Source organism: Equus caballus, chromosome 13 (assembly GCF_041296265.1).
Source record: "Equus caballus isolate H_3958 breed thoroughbred chromosome 13, TB-T2T, whole genome shotgun sequence".
NCBI classification, from domain to species: Eukaryota; Metazoa; Chordata; class Mammalia; order Perissodactyla; family Equidae; genus Equus; species Equus caballus.
This window is the reverse complement of record NC_091696.1, coordinates 50,791,284-50,817,969: the sequence shown is the minus strand read 5'-3', so window position 1 is coordinate 50,817,969 and position 26,686 is coordinate 50,791,284. Positions and strand designations below refer to the sequence as shown.

Below are 26,686 nucleotides of genomic sequence, written 5' to 3'. Positions count from 1 at the left end.
CATTCGCCAGATATTTATTTAGCAGCAGAGACTATTTGAGGTGCTGTGATTCAACAATGAACAAAACAAATTCCCTGCTCCCCAAGAACCTTACGTTCTTGCAGAGGATGACAGATATTGACCCTATATGTACATGTCAAGTAGTGAGGTATGCCATGAAGAAGTTCCCGTGAAATGGAGTTTCTCTTGCTACCACCGCAGACCATTAACTCTGCACTTTCTGGGTGCCAAGCACTGGGCTAGAGACTTTACAAATAGCATAATAATATTTTTCTCTCTCCTGCAAGGTAGCTGTTATTACTCTCAGATGAGAAAAAGAGGCTTAGAGAAGTTGAACAGTTTGCCCAAAACCAGCTGGTGTGGGGTTCTGGTCGAACTGGGGACCAGATGCACCTGATGGTCAAAGTCTGTGCTATTTCTATTAGGTAACACTGTCTCATAGACCAGGCTGATTTGAAGAGAGAATAAATTTATACCTTCTGGGGCTGACCCCGTGGCCAAGTGGTTGAGTTCGTGCGCTCCGCTGCAGGCGGCCCAGTGTTTTGTTGGTTCGAATCCTGGGCACGGACATGGCACTGCTCATCAAACCACGCTGAGGCAGCATCCCACATGCCACAACTAGAAGGACCCACAACGAAGAATATACAACTATGTACCGGGGGGCTTTGAGGAGAAAAAGGAAAAAAATAAAATCTTTAAAAAAAAATAAAAAATAAATAAATTTATACCTTCTTTCTTACACTTAGAAAGTGAAGTAGAAATGAACTCTCACATTGACATCTTTCTCTTTCCAGAGTGAAGTTTTTATCGGAGAGGAGTAGCTGGAGGTGATTCTTCAGAGTTGTAGGAACTGAATTTGGGGCCACAGATCAGCCTCAGTTTCAGTTGAATTCCTCTTTATGGCTCACATTCTCTCAGTTGGCTCACGGCAGAAGCTGACCTCTCAGAGAGGTTGGCATGTTGGAGATCTCCCCCCAGCTCTTTAGACTCTCCAGTTATCAGCAAGTTCTGGGCCTCATAAGGCTTTTATCCAGCTCCAGGAGCCCTGCTGTTGATGGCTGCAGCCCAAGCTGCATTCAAGGAGAAGATCCTGGAGCTGAAGCAATGTCTGACCCACGTGCACAGGGAAATCCAATACTGTGTGGGCACATGTCATCCAGCAATTATTGAGAAGGCAGTGAGCTTGGTGCAGGATTTGGAGTGAGAACCCAGGAGACCAAAGGAGTGGTGAGAAGGGGAGTCTGTAAGAGAAAATGGAGATCAGGTCACAGAGGGCCGGGGTTCAGGGACAGGCAGCTGGAACAAAGTGGAGAACCTTGATTTTGCTGTTGCTTCTTAAGCACTTGTTTATTTTTCTGATTGTTGTCTATGCCAGCTTTCCTAAGAGAACAGACTTTCTTTCTCTTTTAAGGAAGGAGGGTGGGTGGAGGGTGAGGTGAGACCCGCACCAATCACTGAGTTTTCAGTATATCTCTGCTCCCAAAAATGAAAGAAAGGTGATATTTGCCCTCTGTAAAACTCAACCTTTCTCCTCTGCACATTGTATTCACCTGAGCCGGCTCTGTGAATGAGAATCTTGTTTTAACTGAAGTGCTTGCTCTCAGATGGAGGGAGTATAATGCCCAGCAAGCTGTGGGAACTTTGCTTGAGTCCTCAGTGTCTGAGTCACACCTCTTCCGAAAACAGATCAGTACAACTGGATTTCCGGTCAGGAGAGGCCCTGAGTAGGTCACTGGGGGCTGAGAGCAGTGCTGCAAAGTGTAACAGAGCTGAGGGACTCAGGCTGGGGGCCTTCTACAGCCCTCCCTGCACTGCCTTGAGCAAAAATGACATTGCCGTGCTCTCTGCCACTGTCAGGTGTGGCAGTGGGATCCTGACTCTCTTCTACTCTGCCCAGCAGCACATACCACCCTCCTCATTCCAGTTGTTAGCTCTGGCTTTCTGGGAATCTCTATTCCTGTACCTTTCTTCCCTTGGCCCATAGGATGATCTGGGGTGGAGCAGGGGAGGTAGGATGTCAGTGGCGGGATTGTATTTCCTGGTGTTGATGTGTGTGCTCCCAGAAGAACCAGCAACCCTGAGCTTATGTGGAGAGTTGCCAAGCTTTATTGGAGCCCTTGAAGCTTATCTTCTGGGGCTTTCCCAAGAGAAGAGCCAGAACACATGCTCAGACCATTCACGCCATGAGTCCTTAAAGAGGAACCCAGCTATTTAAAGAAAATGGTGAGATACAGAGTCTCAGGCTGGAAAAGGAAGAGGCATGACGAATCCAGGATGAGAGTTTGTCAGGGCCCATGGGATCACAGACATGATCTTATAGTTCTGTCATGACCAGAATTGGGATGCAGATGTTAGGCTGAGACAGCTCAGTTCCAGAGGTAGGCTACGTATTCCTCTGGTCCTCCCTTCAGAAAGGCTCATTCCATGGTAGCTCTTACAAGGGTCATGTATGAAGCTGGTCTATATTTGGGGGCATTCATGGTGACCTACTGCTACCCAAGGAAGAGAGCTTGATCTTAGTTTAGACTGATAAGAAAATTTTCTGAATGAGTATGTGTGAGCTAGTCCAGCCTGGAAGGGTCATTCTGAATCAGAAGACACTACCAGAGGGGTGAAAATCTCCAGAGAGAAGATCTCATTTGGATGTGTCAGGTGACTTGGCCATTGAGGAAATGACAATAGAGCTGGAATGATCTATAGCCAGGTATCTAGCACTACCTAAATAGCCAAGCTAAGAGGAAAAAGGAGAGTCTAGATGAAAGGATGAGCCCCCACTGTGTGCTTGGCCAAACCCAGGAGCAGCAGAGAGTACACTAATTCTACATCTGACATGCCAGCTTACTGCCACTGTCTCCTGTATCTGAGTGTGAAGTCTTGATTTGTAACACAAATCCAACTGGAGATTCCAATGGACAATGCCTTGATGGCTAATCACCTATGGCCTCTGATGGATAACGCCTCGATGGTAAAGGGGACTGTGTGACCATCCTCTATAACAAGTGAGATCTCTGATGAGTCTCCTTTCTTTGTAATGGGTCTGTTTTTGCCTGTTCTACCTTTAGGCTGTAAAATGTAAAAGCTTCTAAGGGACCATGTCTAATTTATACTGTGTAATACCTAGGTCTTAATCTAGTGCCAGGCACAACAGCATTCCTGGGAGATAGTTGGTGGTCATCAATGTGAGATGCAGCCTAAGCTGTGCCTAGGTCCTCCCAAAGGCACGGGGCTTGTGGCCCCTGCCACGAGACTACCCTGATGGTAGTCACATGCAGTATAAGGTCTGTATTCCAAGGTTTCACAGAAATCCTTAGTCAGAAAGAGTGTTGAGAGTGACAGACTGAAGGAATTAAAGGCTTTGGAATTGACTTAACCCACGTTCAAAATCCAACTCCTTAACTTTAGTCACTACGCAAGTCACTTAACCTATTATAGCAGGTATGTGGTGTGGCTGCCAGGAAACCCAGACTTTACTTCCCATTCTCAGTAAATCCAAAATTTATGCAAGACTCCCGAGGTGCCACTAGAATGTCCAAGTGTATGGGGAATGCCTGAGCAGCTTCGGGAGCACAGCTTCCTCCAGATGCCAGAGCAGGGCGGCACCAAGTTCAAAATCTTTCAGGCTAACTGCCCTACCACAGGGAACTGTGAGGGTAGTTGCTAGAGTCCTGTGTTCTCCACAGGTAAAGAACGCTCAGTCCTTCTCTTTGTCTCTACCCTGAAGTCAAGCCAAGGATGAGCAGCAGGACTGCACGGAGTCTGGAATTGATAATGGTAAAAGTGAGCATTCACATGTGAGAAAGTGAGCGATGATATGGGTACACTCGAGTCCAGGATCCCAGAAGTCCTGGGCAGTTCCTAAAATGACTGGTAAGCCGGTCCCCTCACAGGAGAGGCATAGAAGAGGTGGCAAGAGGAAAGGAAAGTGAGCTAAGTAGGCTTGACGGGCCCAGCTCTTGTTTTGGCTGTGACCATGCATCCACCAGCTTAGGCTGAGAATCCACAAGAGGTGTGTGACGAGGATGACAATGTGTAGGCTTTGCCCTGCTTCTCTGGGTTGTGAGCATATCTGATCCAGTCTGTGGGAAGTGGTTAGGAATCCTTGGGAAAAAGAAATAGCGTCAACTGAAGAATTCTATCGGTTAGTTAAAATGTTTCAGTGAGAAAGGGAGGTATAGAAACTACATGGAGGGCCCAAGTATTTAAGTTACAGGCAAAACTAACTGGCTTTTAATGGACGTCTGGAGGGCGTCCAAACCAGGAGGGTACTGTTACACATCAGAGGAAATCTATAGACTTGACGGTGTTACCTTTTGTGTACCCACATCAAATTCCTTCTCAAGTGGTTAGTGTGGTGATGACGCTGCATTAGACAATGGGAGATAGACACTAAGGTAACAGAGATAGCAACTGTAGGAAGTAGCTACCACATGTGGGGTTAGGGGCGCATAGGGAAGATGTTGTGTTTGTCATAATTTGGAAGCTTGGAAGAGAGGTCCTGAAGACCTGGGACTCGGATCCTGGGGGTTGCTGCCCGACTGGTGCTGGTACAGGTTTTCCCCACTACCCTAAAGTAGAGTGTTGCAATGAACCCTTTCGTAAGCCAAGGCAGTGTAAAGCAAAGAAGCAATTACCAATAGTTTATATGAGAACAATTTTTGAGCGTTCCCAGATCCAAAAAATAACCTACCAAATCATACAAATAACACATAAAACCTCACATACTAACATAGTGAAAGCAGGAAGGATATGATAAATACACAGCCTGTATAAAATAGAAATAATGTACATACAGTGTAGTTTCACTTACCAGAATCGGGAAGAGTGTGAGCACACTGGAAGGCTGAGAGGTGGTGGTGGTGATGGTGGTGTGTTAGGCTGAGCCGTCAGAGGTTGAAGTGGTGGGAGGTACAGGAGACCAGGGTGTAGGAGAGAGAGGAAGAGGGTTATCTGTTAACATCCCGTCACTGTCTGAATCCATCAGTCCAGGCAGGTCACCAACATCTGCACCTTCTACATCTGCTTGCCTCCAGTCGAAGGTCAAGGTTAGTAGTCCGCTGTGCCTGATATTTCAGGCTTGAGTTGCGACCATATGTTTGACTGCTTAGCCACTGTAATGGCTCGCTGCAAAAGAAACACTGAGCACTATTTTCACTTTTTGCCTTTTTTTCATAGAAGTGAAAATTTTCTTCGGATTTCTTTTGGTTAGCAAAAGGTCTTTTATAAACGCGAAGTGCTGTAAACTGACCTTTCAGTTAGCGTGGAAAACCTCTACCTCTGAGGGGTCTGACGAGGCTGGTTCTGGAAGATAGTTTCTAGTTAGTTCACTGCTTTTTGTATTTGCCTCATACTACAATAGCGGATAAATTATATGCAATCAAATATTTCCTTTATGAGGCCGGCCCAGTGGCATAGTGGTGAAGTTCACACTCTCTGCTTCAGCAGTGGGGGTTCACCGGCTCTGATCCTGGGCCCGGACCTACCCACCACTCATTAAGCCGTGCTGAGGCAGCGTCACACATAGAACTAGAGGACCTACGACTGGCTTATACAACTACGTGCTGGGGCTTTGGGGAGGAAAAAAAAAGAGAGACGATTGGCCACAGATGTTAGCTCAGGGCCAATATTAAAGGAAAAAAGAAAGAAAACATTTCCTTTATGAATGTACAAGTGCATTCTACAGTTCTTACCTCTCTACCCCAGACCATCCAGCGTAGCTGACAGGCAAAGTTTGGGAATTCTAGTACTCTGTGTTCCTTTTCCTGCCTAGTAGACTAGAGGATAAAGCGGACTAAAGTGGATAAAGAGGATAAAGTGGACTAAAGGATAAAGCCTGGAGGGTGGAGGCCACCCAAAAATGCAAGGAGTTCAACAGTTGCATCCTGCCGGGAGCCGTGGCTACATCATTTGATCGGCTGTTTGACAGGGTCCAGCCGATTAACGCCGAGGGGTGCAGGGTCGCCCCTTGGTGAAGAATAACCGACCAGCCCCTCACGTAGTTCTGAAACCTGTGCTGCTTCTAATTGCCCTTCATTCCTTTTCCTTTCTTAACCTCCAGTTTTCACTCCTTCGGGTGGCTGCTTGGGAGGCACTACCTCCCAGGAGAATTAAATACAGTAAGCGAAGGTGACCACCTGCCGGTAACTTTCAAGATATTTTTCAGTTAATTAATGGAGCAGCACACAGTCCCTTTTGAGACAAGCAGAAAGGAATCCTGCTCAGATAAGATGTCGAATTAGGTTTATGGCCTCCATCTGGTTAATGTTTCCTTCTTCCTCCAGTTCTTTGTCTAAATACATATGCATCGTCCCTCCAAGTTTGCTGGTTAATTGGATGATCAAGAAGTATCTATATATTATTCTTGACCTTCTGCTTTCTGTTAAAATGTTATAGAGGTTTTCTCCTAAAAGCAATAAATAATAAATAATTGATGAGTAGAAGGGCCGAGGGGTGCAGGGATGCCCCTCGCTGAAGAATAGCCGGCTGACACCCCTGATATTTTCTGAATTATATGCATGCTTTCTATCAAGGTTATGTCTATACTTATTTTTGTTTTTTATTCTTGAAGATATATAGTTTAGCTTAGCTTTTCAGCCCTTTACTTTACTAACAAAATGATATTTTCTCCGGGAAGTGTGCTTAAGGGACTGTTAGCTCTACAACCTAAAAGACAAAGGAATGCTTTCACCCCCTAAAGGGCGCGGGAATGTAAAGATGTTTAACTGCCCGCTGAGAATGCAAATAGCGCTGGGGATAAGACACCCTGGAGTCGCCTTTTGTTCCCATTAACCATCCACACTAATGGTGTAAATGATTGAGGGAGGAAGGGATCGTTCCCCCAGGATGTAACCAGACGGAATGCTGTCCTGTCTGGAGGCCTGGACCTTCTCTCTTTGACTTAACTTTACCATGAATTATGACAGATGTCTAGGTACCTCTCTCTTTTAGCTTAGAGACAACAAACACTAGTTAATTGCGGAGAACACTACCATTAACCTTATGCTCTATAGAATAGAATGCTAATAAATATTCTTGTGCTCGTTTTTTACTTCCTTATCTCTCTGAGAATATTTGTAGAGCTATTTCTGTACTAATCCGGAAAAATATAAAAACGACACTTGTGCACGGTAAAGTTGGACTTGCTAATACCAACACAAGTCTCACGTCCCCTTTATTTTCCCCTCATTGCGCCGACGCCGTCCAACCCTCAGGAACCTGGACTCAGCCGGGGCGGGACTCCGGCAGCATCCCACTCCCCGGCCCCAGCCCCAGCCGACCCAGGAGTGGGAGGAACCTGCTGGTGAGGCCTTGTTGAGTACCTCTATTTCTTTACACTTCCACTAGCTTTCCTCCTTTATCAAATCCGACTTATGTGAATTGGTATCCAAAGCCCTTGAGTAATCGATCCACCCCCAGGCTGTCTCCCTTTTCCCCACCATGAATCTCCAGTGATGTTGGACTGACCGAAACAGGTTACATTCAAGCCCACTTCTCTGCCTTTGCCTGGGCTTTTCGAAGATAGTATTTTTCCCTCTGTGTAGAGCAGAGGTAAGTATGTGACTCTGGGAATTGGCCTGCATAGCTTGTCCTAGGGACATGCTCCAGGAGAGTGTATGTGGGAAACGTGGAGTAGCCCAGGCAAGGATCACCCCGAGGAAACACAGAAGTATACTCTTACATCCTGCCTTTCATTCACCTTCTTCCCCAAAATTAAAAAAAAAAAAGAAATTTGGGGCCGGCCCCGTGGCCGAGTGGTTACATTTGCATGCTCTGCTTCTGAGACCCAGGGTTTCGCTGGTTCGAGTCCTGGGTGCGGATATGGCACCGCTCATTGAGCCATACTGAGGTGGTGTCCCACATGCCACAACTGGAAGGACCCACAACTAAAAGTACACAACTATGTACTGGGGGTCTTTGGGGAGAAAAAGGAAAAAATAAATCTTTAAAAAGAAAAGAAAAGAAATTTGGTTGAGGTAGAATGCACATTCTCCTTTGCTCATATTTAATTCCTCAAAAAGGCTCAAGCAGAGACTGTGACACTTGCTTTTCACTATAGCTTAGTTAAGGTGCTAACACCCTGTATGCACAGGCCAAGAACCATGGACAGTACAGCTATCTTTTAATGCTTTGTTCCATGTTGATTTTACAGAAGCTTAAACATTCCCTTGATCGGGATCAGTAAGTTTTACATTTTGTTTAGTGCTCCTCACACCAACCCTTCCTTGCACCTGCAGTCAGAGCCTCCTGTAGCCCCTATATTTTCTTACTCCTGTGATCTCCCTTCTCAGTAATGGCTCAAACCCTTCCCAACGCAATTCTATTCCTCCTCTCCCCGTTTCTTGCCCCTTATTCCTTCTCTGCATGTCCTACTGCCCTGAAGCAGGCTCTGCACTTAGATGCTCTTCAGAACCCTGCAGGCTTCTGTGTGACTATAATGTTTCCAAGGGAGAAAATTACAACCAAAGGCCAGGGAAGTGGAGGGAGAAACACCTTTATTTTCATCAGAAACAGTAATGCTTATAAACTTGTAAAAACATCACTATAAGAGACAAGAAACCAGGAATCTTACAAAGATTATCAAAGATGTTCCACTTGCTCTAAGATTAAGTCACTTAGATTTAGTATTAACCAGTGGCCTAACCTATCCTTCCTACCCTTTGTTCCATTTTTGGTGGTGGCTGGATTCCAGAGTAGTGACATGCTCTAGTTAGCAGCAGTACCTAACAGCAGGTGCCTAGAGGTCAACTATTCGTTAAGAATAGGTCCACGCTATTACCCTGTAGATGTGCTTCCCACCAGGAGAAACAATTCCTTCCCTGGCATGGTGCAGAAACACTTTTCAGACCACTACCCACTCATTCTCTGTTCAAAACAAGGACACTCTGGCTTTCTGGCAGGACTTATGGATCCTATAGCCTTCTTCCCTTCAAAGAAAAATTGAAGTCCACAGTGAGAGAATACTCTGGAGTTGTAGGAGGAGCTAGAATTTATCATTCATATGCTGATTCCTATTCCCGGACATGGTTCTGAAGTGCTTAACTGGTTGTCAGTAACTCTACTGCTAAGCCAGGGATTGGCTGGTAGAACTCTCCATAAGCAGAAGGAAGCTCTAAATAACATATGTTGACCTAAGGAATTGATCTGTCAGGTTTCCTACACACTCATGGCATCTCTCCTCCTTCCTGTGATGTGGGTATCTCATTTATGTACCCCCTGATGGCGTATGAGGGCAGAGTTCTTCGCGAAGCTTTTTGCACACTGACAGCACCTGTAAGTCTTTTCCCCAGTGTGCGTTTTCTGGCGGGCCCTGAAGTGGGAGCTGTTGTTGAAGCTTTTCCCACACTGCTCACAATCGTATGGGCTCTCCCCAGGATGGACTGGGAGGTGGCTGCTAAACCGGGAACTGTTGTTGAATCTCTTTCCAGAGACACGGCACTGATCGGGCTTCTCCCCAGTGTGGGTCCTCTGGTGGACAATGAGGCTGGAGCTCTGGCTGAAGCTTTTCCCACATTCTCCACACTGGTAGGGTCTCTCCCCGGTGTGAGTTCTTAGGTGAGTTGTGAGGGTGGAGTGCTCACTAAAGCCCTTCCCACATTCACTGCACTTGTGAGGCTTCTCTCCTGTGTGGATTCTCTGATGATGAACAAGATAAGAACCTTGGCTAAAGCTTTTCCCACATTTGTAACAATACAAGAAGCTTCTTCCAGTTCTGGAGCCGGCTGATGGTGAGGGAGAACTCTGAGAGCACTTCCTCCCACACAGGAGATATCCACAGGCCTTCCTCCCAGTATGAAGTCTCTGGTGACTCATCCTCTCCTGGGATGGGGGTTTCTCCTCACTCTCACCTGGAGAACATCTATGTTGCCTGCCTGACTTTGGCTCATCCTTCCAGCCTCTTGTTAGCTCAGAGTACCAAAAAGTTTCACTAGACTTTCTCCACTGGGCCTTGTTCATTTCTGCTTCCTCTGAATCATCCCATTTCACATTCTCATTTTTAATCCCATTCTTGACCCCAAAATCTGGAAGAAGAGAAATACAATAGACTGGAGAGAAAGAAAAAAAATGGAATGAGAAAAGAGTTAACAATTAAACTACATAAAGAAGAAACACCTAACTGGAATTCTTCACGTGATTCAGTCTTCTGCTAATTAAAAGCCTATGTTTCTCTCTCCAATTGTAGCATGTTTAAGGTCGAAATTTGTGGTCACAGGTAAATATACCCTAAACTCCACCAACTATTCTCCTATTCTATTTCTTTTTGGATGATCTAACGCAATGACAAAACTGAGGCAAAGAGTCAAGTTCTGCATCACCAGTCAGTCTGTCTTTACGTGTATTCTGAATTCTTGAATGGCCTAGCTTCTGTGAACAGAAAAACAAAAGGCCACCCTGGGTGACCACCTCAAACATGAAGATAGCAAGTTGCTGAGTAGCTAGCAAGTGTGGACTTAGGTTATGAAAGGAGGATCAATGCTGGAGAAAGAGGAAAGGAGAGAGAGTCTGGGCTGGAGGACTACCTGACAATCTAAGGAGGCAAGGTAATTGGAACTCCATGGGAAAAAGTGACATGGACTCTGTGGAACAGTCTGGCAAATGCAAAATTGGAGTCCAAAGTGCAAGAGAAACAATCTTTAAACACCATGAAAACCAAGACTCCCTGGTCTGTATAAGCTCAACAGAAAGATGATGGCAAGTCCAGAAGCAGAAATGGCTCTCTCTTCATTGCCAGGCTAATGGTCTCTAAGTGGACTTTCCATCCTCTGACTGCCAGAGCCAAGAGTCTTACCAAGTCTGTTGGGTAACAGGAGTGACAGGTCAAGTCTGCTAACTTCCTGGCCAGGATCCCTGAAGTCCTTTTCATCCCCAGCAGCACCATCCACAGTGGTAGCTTCTCCAAGCTCTGTGGCCTTCCTGTTCTGCTGACTCAACTCTCCAGCATCCATATCACTTCCCTCTTGGCCACAAACAGCATCACTTGTAACAGTTGTTGTGGAAGCCCAGGAGCGTGAAAGGACATCCATTTCCTCATGAAAAGTACAAGGCTCAGGCACGTGGCCCCTCCTCACTTTGAGGTAACGTAACTGTAGGCTTTTGAACTTGGTGAGACACTGCTCTGGGGTCTGCAGAAAGCCCTGCTCCTGCAGTTGTTCTGCCATGGCCCTATAGATCTGGATGTTCTGCTGATGAGTCTGGAGTTTTTCATAAAAGTGACAATTACTGAGAATGGCCAGGAGTGTCTTGGTCTCTTCATAGCCCCAGTGCACACCAGCTGCCAGGGAACAAGAAACACAGTGATCAGATCAGAGAGGAGTGGATACCACAGTGCAGGGTTTTAGCAGCCCAAGAACTTACATCCTAGTTTCTCAAATTATGCCACACTGGCTACTGTCATTCCTGGGAACACACCTCCCTGTGGAGTTTTTTCCTAAAACAAAAGCATTCACTGTAGTCGAAAAGACATCCTTTTACCTGAGAAGGAGTTGCAGAGTATTTTCCTTTTTTTTTTTTTTCCTGCTTTATCTCTCCAAATCCCACCCATACATAGTTGTATATCCTAGTTGCAGGTCCTTCTAGTTGTGATGCAGAGTATTTTCTAAAGCTGCCCTGTTTATTTCCCTTTATCCTGAATCCCACTCGTTTCCCCTGACATATGACTCACAAGGGTCGTGCTCACGTGGCTCCACAGTTGTGGGGATCCCTGAGGGCCTGTGCCGCATAAGAGGACATGGTGAACATGCGAGACTTGGAGGGAAGCAAAGAGTTAGAGGAGAGAAGAACTAGTTATAGGATACTTCTGCCTACTGCCACCTGTGATGCCCAAGTCCCTCCTGATCTGACCCATCCCTGACTGTTTATCTCTCCTGTCATCCATGTAGATACAAGGAACTAACTTACAGCACTTAACTAGGACAAGGTGAGAGTAAGGAGTAAACGTCTGGAAACTGCAAACAGGCTGGCTGTTGTTTCAGAACACACCACACATTCCTCAAAGGGGTGCCCATCTGGGCCAGTCACTGAGGGCTCATTTGTCTAGAGCTGTCCCAACAAGGACGTTCTGATAACATCCGGTCATGATGCTCTCAAGGGCACACAGCCCCTTCTCATTACCCCCTCTCATCCACTCTGCTCTAAGCCATCATCTCAAGCCTGGATTACTGCATGGCCTGCTACATGGTCTGCTTGGTTCCACTCTTGACCTCCTACGTTCTATTCTTGACCCAGAAGTCAAAGTGGGCCCCATCCTTCATTCAATTCAACTAACATGTATGAGTGTCTACCATGCCACTTTCTGAGAAATGCAAATATCAATAGGACATGGATCCTGCCTTCAATGAGGCACAGTCCAATATAAGTCTCTGTAACAAGAAGGAGAGACAAACAAATGTTTAGGTAAAGGGCCAAATAAATTGAAATACTCAAAGGGATCGTTTTGAAACTATTACTCCTCTGCTCAGAAACCTTTCAAACCACCCCATTTCACTCAGAAAGTAAAAGTAATTACAAAGTTCTATATCTAGGGCCAGAATGCCCAATATAGTACTTCCCAAATTGTCTGTAAAGAACCAGGTTTTTTTGATTGTCTTTAAAAATACAATAAACATGCAGTTGGATAGTGCAGCAATGTCAAATTGCTCTAAGTTTCTAAATGCTTGCTCTCCATTTCAGTTCATGTCACTTTCAATAGCACTCCCCTAAGCCCGAGGTGGGGCAGAGACAGGACCGCAGTCATCAGATCAGGGGCATAGTAAGGCAGACGGAGGTCAGGCCTCTGAGGGAAGGATCGGGGTGAGTAACGAGCCATGTGATGATGGCAGAGTAGACAGAATAAGAAAACAAGACAAGAAAAGCTCAATGGACCACCTAAAAACCCTTTCTAACATCTCCAGAAAAGAAGGAGTTTTAGGGTGAGAGTGAGTACAAGGTGAAATGGGAACTTCAAGAGAAAAAAGGTGTCTGCCACAGCTCACCTGGTCCCCTCCTATCCAAAGCAGAGCACCTGTCTCCTGGTCTCGAAGACCCCTCTTCTGGGGATGGTTCCTGGGAGCGTGCAGAGTAAGCCAGGCTGAGGGAGAAAGAGCCACTGTTAGAGGGCAGCTTCCACACAACAGCCACAGAGAAGAGGTTCTGAATGCAGTCCCCGGGCCAGCAGCATGAGCAGCATCTGGGAACCCTTCAGAGATGCATATTCTCGGGCCTCACCTCAGATCTACTCGGACCAGAAGTGCTGGGGGGTGAGGCCTGAGAATCTGTTTGAACACACCCCCAAAATGAGTCTGTGGCACACTCAAGATTGAGGATCACCAGCATACCCAATGGCCTCTCCATGTGCTGTGATGCTCCTTTAACAAGATTCTTGGCATAAGAGCCTTAAAAAAAAAAGAAGAAAGGTTTTTTTTCATTCTAAAGAAATATGTGCACATTACAGAAAAACAAATTTTTAACAGAAAATGGGAAGGAATCTCTCAGATCCCCACCACCCAGAGATAAACATAGTACTCTCCCAAATATGACAGTAACTCAACCCTTTTAATTTTCCTCAGACCAAGATAACATATTCTTTCCCAGATCACCAATCTTCAAGAGTTCTACAAAGGAAATGGTTCATTTTGATGAGCTTCAGAGGACACTCAGAGTTCTGTGACCGCCGGGGAAGTTACAACACTTGGGATCTTGGCAGCCCACGAGCAGAGGGAGCAGCACGTGCCACACAGTGAGTCCCGCCCTCCTTTACTCACAGACCCTAATGCCACAGAAGTCACACACCACAGAGCACAGATGTTCCCAAAGATCAAAAGGAAATGGGGCCAGCCCGGTGGCACAGCGGTTAAGTGCACACATTCCGAAATGGTGGCCTGGGGTTTGCTGGTTTGGATCCCAGTGCGGACACACCACTGCTTGGCAAGCCATGCTGTGGTAGGTGTCTCACATATAAAGTAGAGGAAGATGGGCACAGACGTTAGCTGAGGGCCAGTCTTCCTCAGCAAAAAGAGGAAGATTGGCAGCAGATGTTAGCTCAGGGCTAATCTTCCCGCAAAAAAAAAAAAAGAAAAAATGGCTAATTTTATATTATGTGAATTTCACCTCAATTTAAAAAAATTTTAATTAAAATTTTTCTAAAAAAATTAAGACCAGTAAAAATAACAACTACAGCTTTGGAAGAAAAGCAAAAATAATAAGAGAAATCTATTCTGGAAGAAATTAAGCTAGATAGGAAAGGGGGTTTAAAGTCTTTAGGCATATGAAGAACCGCTGGGGCTGGCCTGGTGGCACAGCGGCTAAGTTCGCATGTTCCGTTTCCGCAGCGCGGGGTTCATCGTTCGTATCCTGGGTGCAGAGCTATGCACCGCTTGTCAGGCCATGTTGTGGCAGGCGTCCCACATATAAAGTAGAGGAAGATGGCATGGATGTTAGCTCAGGGCCAGTCTTCCTCAGCAAAAAGAGGAGGATTGGCAGCAGATGTTAGCTCAGGGCTAATCTTCCTCAAAAAAGAAAAAAAAGAACTGCTACGCAGAAGGTGAAGGTAAACATGCTCCCTTTAATACGCCTGATTCAGAAGGAATAGAATTAAATTGAAATAAAAGAGGATTAGGCTAACACATAAATGATCTCTAAGATTATTTCAAGTGCTGTTACCATCAACCGAAATTTGAAATCTTGTCTTTTGGATCTATTTCAAAGGCATTTCATCTGGAGCCCAGGGGCAGACTCAAGCTCAGACCTGCATTTCCTCAGGTGAGGGCAGAGGCCTCTGCTTACCTCCTAACTGCTCCCGTGGTCTTTGGAATGAGCTCCGTGACCCCTCCAAAGCCCATTCCTCTGGATGAAGCCCCTGGATCAGGTGTGATCTCAGTGACTCTCCAGCTCCTCCTAAAGGGGTAGTCTCCTTGATGAGCACTCTCAAGTCTTTCCCAGAATCCCCCTGAGAACAGACTCTATCATCTGTCACTACAAATTCCTGCCTAAGCTGGACCTACAACCCCTAAGAGTGGCATTAAAAAGTGCTATGAGACATAAGGAAGCAGAAGAGAAATATTCTCAGAGCCACTGTAATAAAATAAACATGAATAGAATTTGGTCTCAATCACTTGGTCTCAAGTGATTAAAATCATTTACATGAAAGCTCTTTGCATAGACCCTGACATACCAGAAGGGCTAAAGTGGTGTACATGTGTTGGAAATGAGAGCATCAGCTTTCACATGAGAGAGCTCCTGTGATCTCAGCACTACTGCCATTTTCTCTCCCCCCTAATCCAATGCATCACCAAGTCCGGCCAGTTCTACCTTCAAAAGGTCCCTTGCATCAGTCCTCTTCTCTCCCTCTCCACACCCTCCAGCCTGGTCCAAGACACCATCCTCTGTCTGGACTGGACTGCTGTCATTGCCTCTTATCCGCATCTTCTCTGCTGCTGGACCCTCTAACCCATTCTCTCTCTACACAGAATCTAGCAGATCTTTTTAAAACATATGATCATGCCCATCTCTGTTAACACTCTTCAGTGGCTCCCACTGCATGCAAAATAAAAGCCGAACTCCTCTTTGCAGCCTGAAAGGCCCAGCATAAGGTGGCCTCTGCCCTCCTCTCACCTCTCACACCACTCTTCTCCTCCATCCTGAAGCTCCAGCCACAAGTCCCCACTTCCTTCTCAAACACGCCAAGTCCACCCCCACCTGAGGCTCTTGGAGTGTTGAGTGCCCTCTGCCTGGAGTACTCTCTTCCCAGCTCTTGACACAACTGGCTCCTTCTTTCCTTGACCTGTCAGCTCAAATGTTCCCTTGGAGAGGCCTTGCCCCACCACCATTACAAGCAGATATTTTGTGAAACTCATCATGTCCCAAACTGACCACTTTATCCAGGCAGCAAGGATCAGCTCTAATAAAACTGTTTTGTGTACAACACATGACATTCTGCCCTCAAGGAACCTTCCAGCAAAAGAAATTAGATGTTCATTCACCAACATCTCTAATTTTCCCAACCCTCTGAGTAAAGAATAGTGGTCCTTTCCCTGGCCTTGTTTGGAGAATTTTTCTGAGTGTTTTCACCACTCTAAACATTTACTGAATATAAGAATGTCCAAGTTATTTCAGCAAATGAGAAATTCTTCCCATAGACTAAGGACATAGGACCAACCCAAGATAGCTAATACTTTCTGGTGGGTGGCAGAGGGCTATTGTGCATTTCTGAACGGAGCGCCTCTCCAGTTTTTCCATTCCTGTGCTTCTCACCCCCAATTCTTCATAACCAAAACCACAAGGTTCTGCCTTCCTTTTCTCACCTGTTGCCCAGGCACTCTCTGTACATCCTCAACCAGAGCCACAGCTTCCTCGCCATTTTCTGGACGCTGCTCCTTCACCCATGTCCGGATCTCCTCTGGTAAGATGCTCAGAACCTGCTCCATGATCAGCAGCTCCAGAATGTGCTCTTTTCAGTGTGTCTTAGGCCTCAGCCACTGACAACAGAGTTCCCAGAGTTTGCTAAAAGCTTCATTGGGGCCAGCTACCTTCTGGTAGCAGAACTGCCTAAAGTGCTGGCGGGAAGCTTCATAGTCAGGGCTTTTGCTATGAAGGGCTGATTTCTGTCCCTGTGTGGAGGTCTTGCTTGGGGATGGGTGTGCCTGGGGGCTCCTTGCTGCAGCCATAATTTGCTTCAATGAAGTGGCTCACTGGTTGCCACGTCCACTCAGGATTAGGTTCCATCACTTCTCATACCACTGGGAAACAGTTCTGCTGGATACCAGTGAAAGGAGTATCTTTCTGGAATCAGAGACATGAGAGTGTCACAGATGTGCAAACTCACAGTTGAAAAAGGCTCAACTCTGAAGGGAGGTAAAGAGGTTGGAAAAAGGCAGCAAAAAACTATCCCATATTTCTTCACTCTGCTCCTTGTAATTTATTTCTCTCCTTTTCTTTTACTGCCTCCATAATCCAAGCAGAGGAGCCAAAGCACTAGAAATATCAAAAAACATAGTTTTCTCCCCAGCCAAATTCCTGTGTCTGCTGATGAATTCCCCAAATTAGTCCTTGTGGTGTAGCCAGCTGCTCCTTCTCATGTGCCCCACATTCCAGGTCCTGTCCCTGTTCTCCTCTCCCCTCAAGAGGCCCGCACCCACCTTCCCAATTGCTACCTTGTCTTAAGGAGAGAACAGCACACATGTGCCTCTAGGTTAACCTCTTCACCAATATTATACCCTCCTCTCTGCCACCACCACACACACACAATGTGGCTGATAAATGATTGTTCTGGTTTCCTGTATGCGTTCATCTGCCAGCATTCCACCCCCACTTCTGAGTGCAGCATCTTCTTCCTTTGTGAAAGAGCCCCTCTCTATTCCATGGGCTCCTGTGGCGCTTTTCATTACTGTACCCTTCCCCACATCCCAGGAAGGGGCATCTGACATAGGCTGGGCCTGTCGGAATTCTCCTGTGAGACTTCACATACAGGTAGGGTGGGAGAAGTTCCAAATTTCCTGGGAATTGCTAAATTGGGAGGATGTAAGACTGGAGCTATCTGCAATTATGTCTCACTCTCCATTGCACTCCTCCACCTATGGGGTGAACCTGTTTATAGGAGTAAAACAATTATTTTTTTACAAAATGGATTCAGGTTTCCTTTCTTCCAAAGCACCTGAACCGTCGTCACTTACATTCTTTTTACATTTCAATGGCTGGAGGAGCTAGAGATAGAGATGAAAGGCATGACTGTTAGCAGTCCTTTTTAACAGAAAAGCACGTCAGAGCTAGCTCCTCAGCACCAAGGCCAGGATTAGAACCTGTCCCCTTGCCTTACACATTTTCCTACATCCTGCACCTTACCTGGATGAAGAATTTAATGCTATTCTATTTTTATGCAGAAGGCGGAGCCTGCACTCCTCTTGATCCCTAAGATCCCATTCATAGTTAATTTTTAAATGCTGGTCTCTCAGAAATGTGTTTCTCTCCGGCGTTGATCCAAACACTCAGCGGAAAGCAGGATGAGAATGGGAGTGGGGCTGACTGACTTTTCACTCCGCAAGGATGCACTGAGTACTCCCAGTGCACTCAGTGCTAGGGTTAGGTACTGTGGCTGAAGCGGAGAGGGAAACAAGTGCGCACGCTCCCGCTGCAGCGACACAGGGATGAGACAAGCAGGGTCACAGGCCAGAGGGAGTCCGGGCTCGGACACAGGGATCGGGACCCTGCCTGGCGGTCTTCAGTGGGCCGGGGTCACCGGGACTAGGGGCCGCGCCGCAGGAAGGTGACCGTGGAGCGTGAGAGGGGCTCCCGGCCCTTGCCCAACCGCCCTGAAAAGACTCTCAGCGGCAAAGGGCTCCCAGGCCGGCGTGGGGTCCGGCCTCGAGGAAGCAGAGCACTTACCGAAGGCGCACGCCCTCGACTCCGCCCAAACTCGCTCAGCCACCGGGGCGGAAGTTAGCGCCGCAAGCCCCGGCGCTAGCCCGCCTACTGCGCATGCTCGCAAGGCGTCCACCGAACTACAACTCCCGGGCTGCACTACGACGGCTGGCGCGGTTCTTCGCCAGCATCGACAGAGTCAGCAGCCAATAGACGAAAGAGAACGCTCTTGAGGAGCCAATCCCTCTGTGGAGGAGGCGGGCCCTCCCGCGGCGTAATTCCTAGGCAGCCAGTGGGAGTGTCCGCCACGAGCGGCTTCGGCCCCGCCCCCAGCCCCGGCTCCTGGGTTCCGGGTCTCGGTCCCAAGAGAGGTGAGTGCGCTGCAGGTGGGCATCGGGTGCAGGGCAGTAGGCGACGCTACCGTCGTAGGTGTCCGCCGGGTCTCGCACCTGGCCACGAAGTTGTGCTGCCCGCCCAAGTGCCGCAGCTTCTCCAAGCCCCGGCCAGCTGGGGCGCGGAGCCGGAGCGGGGCGCCCTCGGAGGCCGGAGCGGCTGGGCCTGCCGAGCCTCGGTCTACCTTGCTCGCAAGCAGGAGGCTTTCGCTAACTCTCACCCCCCGGCGTCGCCGTGGCCCGCCTAGGCCCACCCTATAGCTCCTGGCAAGATGCTCCAGGTTGGTCTAAGCAAGATGCGGGAGAGTTGGTGCGGGCAACCTGTATGACAACTGGAACTTCTCCTAGTGGTTCCTGGCAGCCTGTTAGGTCGTATTGCGCATTTCCTCTGAGACCTTGTGTGCTTATCGCTGAAATAGAAGCAGTATTTTCCCCAGTTTCCTTTTAGAACGTTATGACTTTTCTCCTTTGCAAGGCAGTTCAGGAAACTGGCGGAAAGACAAACTCTTTCCACTCCCAGGAATTGTGTTGTCTTCAGGAGTTTGGGGTCAGGGCTAGCGAATGAGAAGGCCCTGTCTGCATCCTGTCCTCCCAGCATCCTCAGAGGAGCTTCATTTCTAGCATCCTTCTAGCATTTTCCAGGGCCATGATCCCCAAGGCTTGAGCTGTTTACAAAGAAAGAGAAGCTGTCTCCCGAGCCCCAAAATGGCAGCTAAGATGGAGATAACTTTGAGCTCGCAGTCCCACATTCAGGCTTCCTCCAAGCAAGAGAGACACATAATAACAAAGCTAGAAGAGAAACGGGGACCTGCTCTGCAGAAAGACTCCCCTGATCCTGAGCTGTCACGCCAGACCTTTAGACGGTTTTGTTATCAAGAAGTGTCTGGACCCCAAGAGGCACTCTCCCGGCTCCGACAGCTCTGCCGTCAGTGGCTGCAGCCTGAGGTGCACACCAAGGAGCAGATTTTGGAGCTACTGGTGCTGGAGCAGTTTCTGAACATCCTGCCGCCGGAGATCCAGGCTCGGGTCAGGCATCGATGTCCAATGAGCAGCAAGGAGATGGTGACCTTGGTGGAAGATTTTCACAGAGCAGCCAAGAGACCAAAGCAGTGGGTAAGGCAAGTCCTTTCTCATGGTCCCCAGGATTTTTTTTTCATCTAGATAGTGTTTGGTCTCTGGATCCCTCCCTAGTTAGACAGAGTCCAGAAACGGACCAGATGGCTTCAAACGTTGATTCTAGCCTCTATTTGGGACCCCCCCCCCCCCCCGCCGGAAATGTAACAGGCTTTTAGAAAACTCAGCCACTGGCGCTCCAGTGAAGAAGTAGAGGATCAAGTAAGGTTCTTGAATCTTTGCTGATAAGTCCCCCCGACCCATTCCTCAGGAAGTTTTTCTGCATTCAGGATTCTTAGCAGACAGGGTCATCCTGCTGGGTAGGAATTTGGTTTGAGGGGTACTTCATTGGACCTTGTTCCAGTGAAGCATCTTGCATATTGCCTCTGGATTGGGAAGTCACACCTCAGTTGGCCAGTATTCCTTCCAATCCCCACCCCCAAGTCAGACTCCACTTGGGGCCTAGACAGGAAGCAAACAGCCATGTGCTTTGGGAAACAGAAGCAATTAGGGAACAGGGGTGGGACAGTCCGCTTAGAGCCTTACTGTTACTGGAATTTTCTTACCAGGAGAGTCTTGGGCAGAACGATTAGATAAGGGTGGTTTTTAACAGCCCCCACCATAGTGCTTCCCAGTCCTACAGGGCCTGTTTCCAGCAGAAGTAGGGAGGCGGTGGGCAGAGGTTGGGAATCTGCTGGGCCAGTGTCATAACCGACCCTGATATTTGTGCCTGCTCTCTGATGACTTTGACTCCAGGCCTTGAGAAAGGCCCAAGCTTTAGGGGCATCTACTCAGGAAGTATCGGCTGATTTGAAGCAGGCCCATTCTGGTCATTCTGTATGTCCTTCTCTGCTTCTTTTGAGAGTTTCGGTGGTCTCTATCAAAGTTGACCTCCAGGCCATTATCAAGAATTCCCAGGGTAAAGGGGTCATTACAGAGCAGTGAGAGGTCAAGCTGCGCTCAGTCATTCCTCAGGCTATTCTCTAATGCATGGGGCTTGTTCCTAGGTGGCCGTTTGTATGCAGGGCCAGAAGATACTCTTGGAAAAAACTGGATCTCAACTTGGAGAACAGGAACTGCCAGACTTTCAACTGCAAACTCCTCGGAGGTATCCCAGGGAGAGCTCTCTGGAGGAGCCTTCCCAGGCAGGATCTCAGGAGCCCCTGAGCCCCGATCACTGGGAAAAATCCCCACTCCTCCAGGAACCAACCCCCAAATTGGCTGGAACAGGTAAACACTCTGTGCCTCTTCTCTCCTTCTCATCAGTCTGTTTTCTCCATCACAGCATCTTCTGGTTCTGAAAAGCCATAGACCAGATGTTAGGTTTTTTGGAACGCTGAATGTAATAGTAGATCTTTGTTGCCTAACAAATTTCACTAATTTGAATGGTAGCGATACAATACATGAGAAATATGTTTTTATCATTTTATCTTAATGACTATTTGACAATCCAGTGCACAACTTTTTTTTTTTTTGCCTACTTTTCTGTCCCTTTCAGAGCTTCTTAGAGTGAAAACAGATCCATATTTGACCACTGATGAACTGCCATGCGAGCTGTGGCTGAGTTTCATCACTTAAAATGCTCCTATTTTAGAAGGGGCTCAAGAATCTGCTCATTGAGAAAAAGCCCCACTCCATATTATTTTCTGCCTCTTCCTCCTCCTGTGCCACTGTCTGCTTTAAACCCTTTTGTCCATTTCCCTGTCTGTCTCTGGCTTGGTGTCAGTATAATTGCTGGCCCTGCTCTACACGGTCCTGTGGTCTGTAAGACTGAATGACAGTAACACTGTGGCCAGTCTTGGAGATGCGAGAGCAGAATACAGCCAGCAGGTTAGAGAAGAGGGTTACAAGAAGACGAGAGCCTTGATTCCTTAAGATTTGCTACATTCAATGAAACACTTTGGTTTGATTATTCTCAGAACTCAGAAATAGAGAAGACCTGGAGCGTCCAGTAGAAAAGCATTATGTCCCTGGCTGAGGTCGTGCCCCGTAACCTATGGCCTTCATGGTCCTGAAGAAAGCGGACCACACACACTCCCTTCTCCTGCCTCAGCAGCAGCTGGGTTGTATGCAGTCCCCATCTCCTTTCTTTTGATTCCCGAGAGGGTAGATTCTCATGCTCCTCGTCCCTAAGCTCCAACAGTGCCTTCCTTCAGAGCTGCACTGTCCAATGCAGTCATCACTGGCCACATGTGGCTGTTTAAATTTTATTTATTGAGATATAATTCACACATTATAAATTCACCCTTTTAAAGTGTACAGTTAAGCGGTTTTTAGTATATTCACACACTTGTGCAACCATCACCACTCTCTAATTCCTGAATATTTTCATAACCTCAAAAAGAAACCCATACCCATTAGCAGTCACACTCCATCCCCCTCTCTCCAGCCCTGGCATCCACTGTCTACTTTCTGTCTCTGGATTTGCCTATTCTGGGCATTCCATTGTCCAGAATCATACAATATGTGATCTTTTGTGTCTGGCTTTCACTTAGCATAATGTTTTCAAGGTTCATCCTGTTGTACCATGTGTCAATACTTCATTTCTTTTTGTGGCTGAATAATATTCCATTATATGGACATTTTGTTTATTCATCAGTTGATGGACGTTTGGGTTGTTTCTACTTTTGGTTATCATGAATAATGCTGCTACAAACATTGTGTACAAGTTTTGTGTGGACATAAGTTTTCATTTCTCTTGGGTATGTACCTAGGAGTGGAATTGCTGGGTCACATGGTAACTCTATGTTTAACCTTTTGAGGAAGTGTCAGACTGTTTTTCAGAGTGGCTGTGCCGTTTTACATTCCCACCAACATCTATGAGGATTCCAATTTCTCCACATCCTTGCTTACATTTAGTATTGTTGGTCTTTGTGATTACAGCCGTCCTATTAGATGTGATGTGGTATCTCATGGAGGTTTTGAGTTATTTGCCTAATGACTAATGATCTTGAACATCTTTCCATGTACTTAATGGCCAGTTGTACATCATCTTTGGAGAAATGTCTATTCATATCCTTTGCTCATTTTTTAATTGGGTTAGGTTTTTATTGTTTTTATAAGAGTTCTTTATATATTCTGGATACAAGACCCTTATATATAATTTGTAAATATGTTCTCCCATTCTGTGGGTTGTCTTTTCACTTTCTTAATAGTATCCTTTGAAGCACAAATGTTTTTGATTTTGATGGAGTACAATTTATCTATTTTTTCTATGTTACCTTGTGTTTTTGGTGACATCTAAAATACCATTACCTAATCTAAAATCACAGAGATTTGCACCTATGTTTTGTTCAAAGAGGGATTGGTTTAGCTCTTACATTTAGGTCATTGATCCATTTTGAGTTAATTTTTGTATATGTTGTGAGATAGGGGTCCACCCTCATTCTTTTGCATGTGGAAATCCAGTTGTCCCAGCACTATTTATTGAAGAGACTATTCTTTCCCCATTGAATTGTTTTGACAATCTTGTTGAAAAGCAGTTGACCATAATTGTATGGGCTGCATGTTTAAGTCTGAATTTAAGTTAATGAAAATTAAATAAAATTTAAAATTCAGTTTCTCAGTCACACTAGCCACATTTCAGGTACTCAGTAGCCATATGTGGCTAGTGGCTGCCATATTGAATAACGCACACACACACATAGGAATCCTATGGGATAGCACAGCTCTAGATCATCTGACTTGCTCACAGGTCATTCCAACTCATTTCCATCTTGATCCTCACTCCTGGTGGTCAGAAGTTGAGGAGTTTCTGTAATTAGGATACATATCTAGCCCATATTCCAGTTTCCAAACACAAATGCCATCAACTTTGTAATGAAAGAAAATGGCACGTTCACTGGATTTACCATTATTTGAAGAGACAGTGGTGGTCATTCAGTGTTCATGTAGGTGAGAATATATTTACAGTGTTGAAATTTCAACTCTCTTCCTTCTTTTCATTCCTTAGCTGATACATCAGTTGATACTGATGGGTTTGCTTTTCCCTATTTCTCCTTTCCTAAACCTTTCCCTAAAGGAGGTTGGAGAACTTGGTTCCTAACTTTCATATAAATCAGAATCACCCCAGGAGCCTGTTAACTGCAGATTTCCAGGTCCCACCTCCAGAGATTCTGACTCAGTAGCCTTGGGAATGTGAGGCAGCCTTCTTGTTTAACGAGTGCCCCAGATAAGTCTAACACAAGTTGCCAGTGGAGGACCACACTTTGAGAAACCTTGCAGTATATTTTGTAACTCTTTTGTTGAGGTTCATTCTTCGAAGCCCAGAAAATGAAACATATTCTTTCTAATTATAGAGGCCCCCAGAATGAAAAGTGACAACAAGGAAAATCCGCAACAGGAGGGGGCTAAAGGAGCAAAGCCATGTGCATTGTCAGCTGGCAGATCCAAAGGGAATGGTCTACAGAGTCCTGAACCGAGAGGGGCGAATATGAGTGAATCCCGCTTGTCACGGAGGCAGGTCAGCCCCCCAAATGCTCAAAAGCCATTTGCTCACTACCAGAGACATTGCAGGGAACTGGAATACATCAGTAGCCCCCTAAAGAGCCACACGCTGAGAGAGCTGAGGAAAGGCAAAGGAAGTAAAAGAAGCCTGAGTAGTCACGTGCAGCGCCTTGGCCACCAGCTGACCCGCTCAGTAAGGAAACCTTACAAATGTGATGACTGTGGGAAAAGCTTCACATGGAATTCAGAGCTGAAAAGACACAAGCGAGTCCACACTGGAGAGAGACCCTACACGTGCGGAGAATGTGGAAACTGCTTTGGGCGGCAGTCAACCCTGAAACTGCACCAGAGGATCCACACCGGAGAGAAGCCATACCAGTGCGGCCAGTGTGGGAAAAGCTTTCGCCAGAGCTCAAACCTTCACCAGCATCACAGACTCCACCATGGGGACTGAAAGCAGGGCTTCATGCTTTCTGTTGAGAAGGAAGGCATTTGTATTTCTCTTCCCCTACTTGCATGTAAATCACAAACACTGCGTGACTTACAAGGAAAGCAAGAGGTCCCTGAGGAATGATGGTGCACATTTGGCTCGTGAGGGGTCCCAGAAGAAGCTGACTCGGGACATGACCATACACAGTGATAGGGCGAAGAGATCCAGGTCTGGGTGTTGGGTCAAAGAGAACCAGAGTCTCAGATGGAGAGCGGGGAGGAACTACTGAGGGAGAATCAGGATGATTCTGCAGGTGCCCCCCTTGATGTTAAATCTTCTCTCTGCTGCTTTATTTATCCTCTAAATATGTTCAAGGGTAAATTCTACAGTTATGCATTTGCTGTCATACTAGACAATCTTTATCACATGCACACTTCTTTAATAAAGATGAGTGATCCACAAGAATTTCAAGGCAGATTTCGTTGGAATATAAATCCCCTGATATTCTTCCCATGATTCCTGGCTGTTCCTAACAAAGGATACATGAAGTGAGAGTATGAACATGTTTGTGTGAGGAGAGGGTTTCCAAGTAATTAGTGCTTTTATCAAAATAAACAAACAAACACACATATATTGAGGGGTCTTTTTTGTATCAAAGCAGCTTTGATTTAGGAAAAGAAAATGTACACAGCTGCTCCCAAGCAATAGGGAAAAGCTACAAGAAGCAAGGAGTGGATATAGACTCCTAAGATGTCAAAGGGAATCTTTACTCTCTGCTTTCTCCCTTAGGCCAGTAGCTTTAAGAATAACAAAATGGAGTGATGAAAATGTTCTAAAACTGGATTATTTCAGTACATTTACTAAAACCATTGAAATGTGTTAATTTTATGATATGTAAATTATACCTCAATAAAGTTTCTAAAAATGACAAAATACATTTATATAAAATGTTAGGCCTGAGAGATCATCTAATTCCACTCCTTCATTCTCTCAAAATGGACATTAAAACCCAATCGGTACACAATTTTTAGTCACCCTGGACAAGCCAGCTGATCTCTCAGTTTAGAGAAAAGTTTTGGTAGATGGGTGCCCTTCCTAAAGCATCGATATCCTCACATCACTGCCAGTCACCTCAGGGCTGTGGCCTGTGCTGTTCTCCTGCCACCCTCCCCAAGAATCTCATGTTCCTTACTGCGGAGGGACAAGTGCGTGTGTGCGTGCAACACCCCCCCCAACACACACACACACACATTTCTGGGTTTTTGCATATACTGTTCCCTTTGCCCTGAGGACCTGCCAGCCCCCACTCCTCCCTCCCTGTCCCGTCTCACAAGAGTTGCCTGCTCTGCAAAACCTCTGACAAGTTCTAGGCAGACAGACTTACTCATGTGTCACTTCCTGCTCCAGCCCACACGTTAGTAATGCTCAACCTGAGAGCACATTTGCCCCCAGAGGACATTTGGCAATGTCTGAAAACATTGTTGGTTGTTATGACTTGGGGGAAGGGAGGGTAGCTCCTGGCCTCTAGTGGGGTGGAAAGCAGAGATGCATCTAAATGTCCTACAGTGCACAGGATGGCCCCCACAACAGAGTTATCTGGTCCAAAGTGTCAATAGTGCCAAGGTTGGGGAAATGTGCTGTACACGATAAAAGCTCTTTAAGGATAAGAACCTTGTTTTTCCATCAGTTTAGCTTTTGGATTTAACCCGTGCCCAGCCAAGAGAAAGAGGTGTTCAGTGATTGAAGAGTTGAGGGCCCCTGCTTTCCCCTCAGGGCCTATTTCTGCCTGAATCAGAGACCCTGGTGACAACCTGTTGAATGCAGTGGACAAAGCCTCTTGTCTCTGGGGCAGAGAGACTTAATGGAAGCCCAGTGGTGGCCCTTTAGACTCTAATCCACGGTCCCCTTCCCAGCAACTGTGTTAGATATTAGAAGAGTTTATCTTCATTATTAGGCCTGCTCCTTACCTCATTCCTGTCCC

The 26,686-nt window shown here is 46.5% G+C and overlaps 3 protein-coding genes and 1 long non-coding RNA gene across 8 annotated transcripts in view; 3 read left to right on the top strand and 1 right to left on the bottom strand.

Annotated features, from left to right (window-relative positions):
• ZNF75A (zinc finger protein 75A) overlaps positions 1–7,149 on the top strand; it is an 88,972-nt gene extending 81,823 nt beyond the window's left edge. The window contains exon 12 of the mRNA XM_023616441.2: positions 795–7,149. Coding sequence (XP_023472209.1) covers positions 795–799 — 5 coding nt within the window. The 3' untranslated portion in view covers positions 800–7,149. The remainder of the gene's footprint in view (positions 1–794) is intronic.
• A 1,323-nt stretch (positions 7,150–8,472) lies between these two features.
• On the bottom strand, positions 8,473–18,507 carry ZSCAN32 (zinc finger and SCAN domain containing 32). 4 transcript variants are annotated; one of them, XM_023616462.2, is made up of 6 exons: positions 18,349–18,507; positions 16,272–16,749; positions 13,198–13,364; positions 12,966–13,060; positions 10,784–11,266; positions 8,473–10,040 (listed from the first exon to the last, which is right to left on the bottom strand). In XM_023616462.2, exons 5-6 carry the CDS (start codon positions 11,151–11,153, stop codon positions 9,196–9,198), a joined length of 1,215 nt encoding a protein of 404 aa, XP_023472230.2. In that variant the 5' UTR covers positions 11,154–11,266; positions 12,966–13,060; positions 13,198–13,364; positions 16,272–16,749; positions 18,349–18,507; the 3' UTR covers positions 8,473–9,195. The 4 variants fall into 4 exon arrangements, with proteins under 4 accessions (XP_023472230.2, XP_005599085.2, XP_070088461.1 ...); XM_005599028.4 differs by lacking the exon at positions 13,198–13,364 and having other exon boundaries at positions 18,349–18,475; XM_070232360.1 differs by lacking the exons at positions 12,966–13,060; positions 13,198–13,364; positions 18,349–18,507 and having other exon boundaries at positions 16,272–16,411.
• LOC138917183 (uncharacterized) lies at positions 13,539–16,410 on the top strand. Its single transcript, XR_011424879.1, has 3 exons — positions 13,539–13,708; positions 14,677–14,730; positions 16,283–16,410. It is a non-coding gene; the product is annotated as an uncharacterized lncRNA (long non-coding RNA).
• ZNF174 (zinc finger protein 174) lies at positions 18,498–25,336 on the top strand. Of its 2 annotated transcripts, none has more exons than XM_001502066.6 (3): positions 18,498–19,829; positions 20,837–21,059; positions 24,128–25,336. In XM_001502066.6, exons 1-3 carry the CDS (start codon positions 19,422–19,424, stop codon positions 24,727–24,729), a joined length of 1,233 nt encoding a protein of 410 aa, XP_001502116.1. In that variant the 5' UTR covers positions 18,498–19,421; the 3' UTR covers positions 24,730–25,336. The 2 variants fall into 2 exon arrangements, with proteins under 2 accessions (XP_001502116.1, XP_005599075.1); XM_005599018.4 differs by lacking the exon at positions 24,128–25,336 and adding an exon at positions 21,328–21,513 and having other exon boundaries at positions 18,625–19,829.
• The last annotated feature ends 1,350 nt before the right edge of the window (positions 25,337–26,686 follow it).

Coding starts and splice junctions, on each gene's coding strand:
- ZSCAN32 (XM_005599028.4), bottom strand. CDS start 16,327: ATGGCGAGGAAGCTGTGGCTCTGGTTGAGGATGTACAGAGAGTGCCTG. Junction 13,061..16,271: donor AGAGAGTGCCTGGGCAACAG/GTGAGAAAAGGA, acceptor TTTCTCCCTCAG/CCTGGCTTACTCTGCACGCT. Junction 10,041..10,783: donor CCTGTTACCCAACAGACTTG/GTAAGACTCTTG, acceptor CTTTCTCTCCAG/TCTATTGTATTTCTCTTCTT.
- ZNF174 (XM_001502066.6), top strand. CDS start 19,422: ATGGCAGCTAAGATGGAGATAACTTTGAGCTCGCAGTCCCACATTCAG. Junction 19,830..20,836: donor CCAAGAGACCAAAGCAGTGG/GTAAGGCAAGTC, acceptor GCTTGTTCCTAG/GTGGCCGTTTGTATGCAGGG. Junction 21,060..24,127: donor CCCCAAATTGGCTGGAACAG/GTAAACACTCTG, acceptor TTCTAATTATAG/AGGCCCCCAGAATGAAAAGT.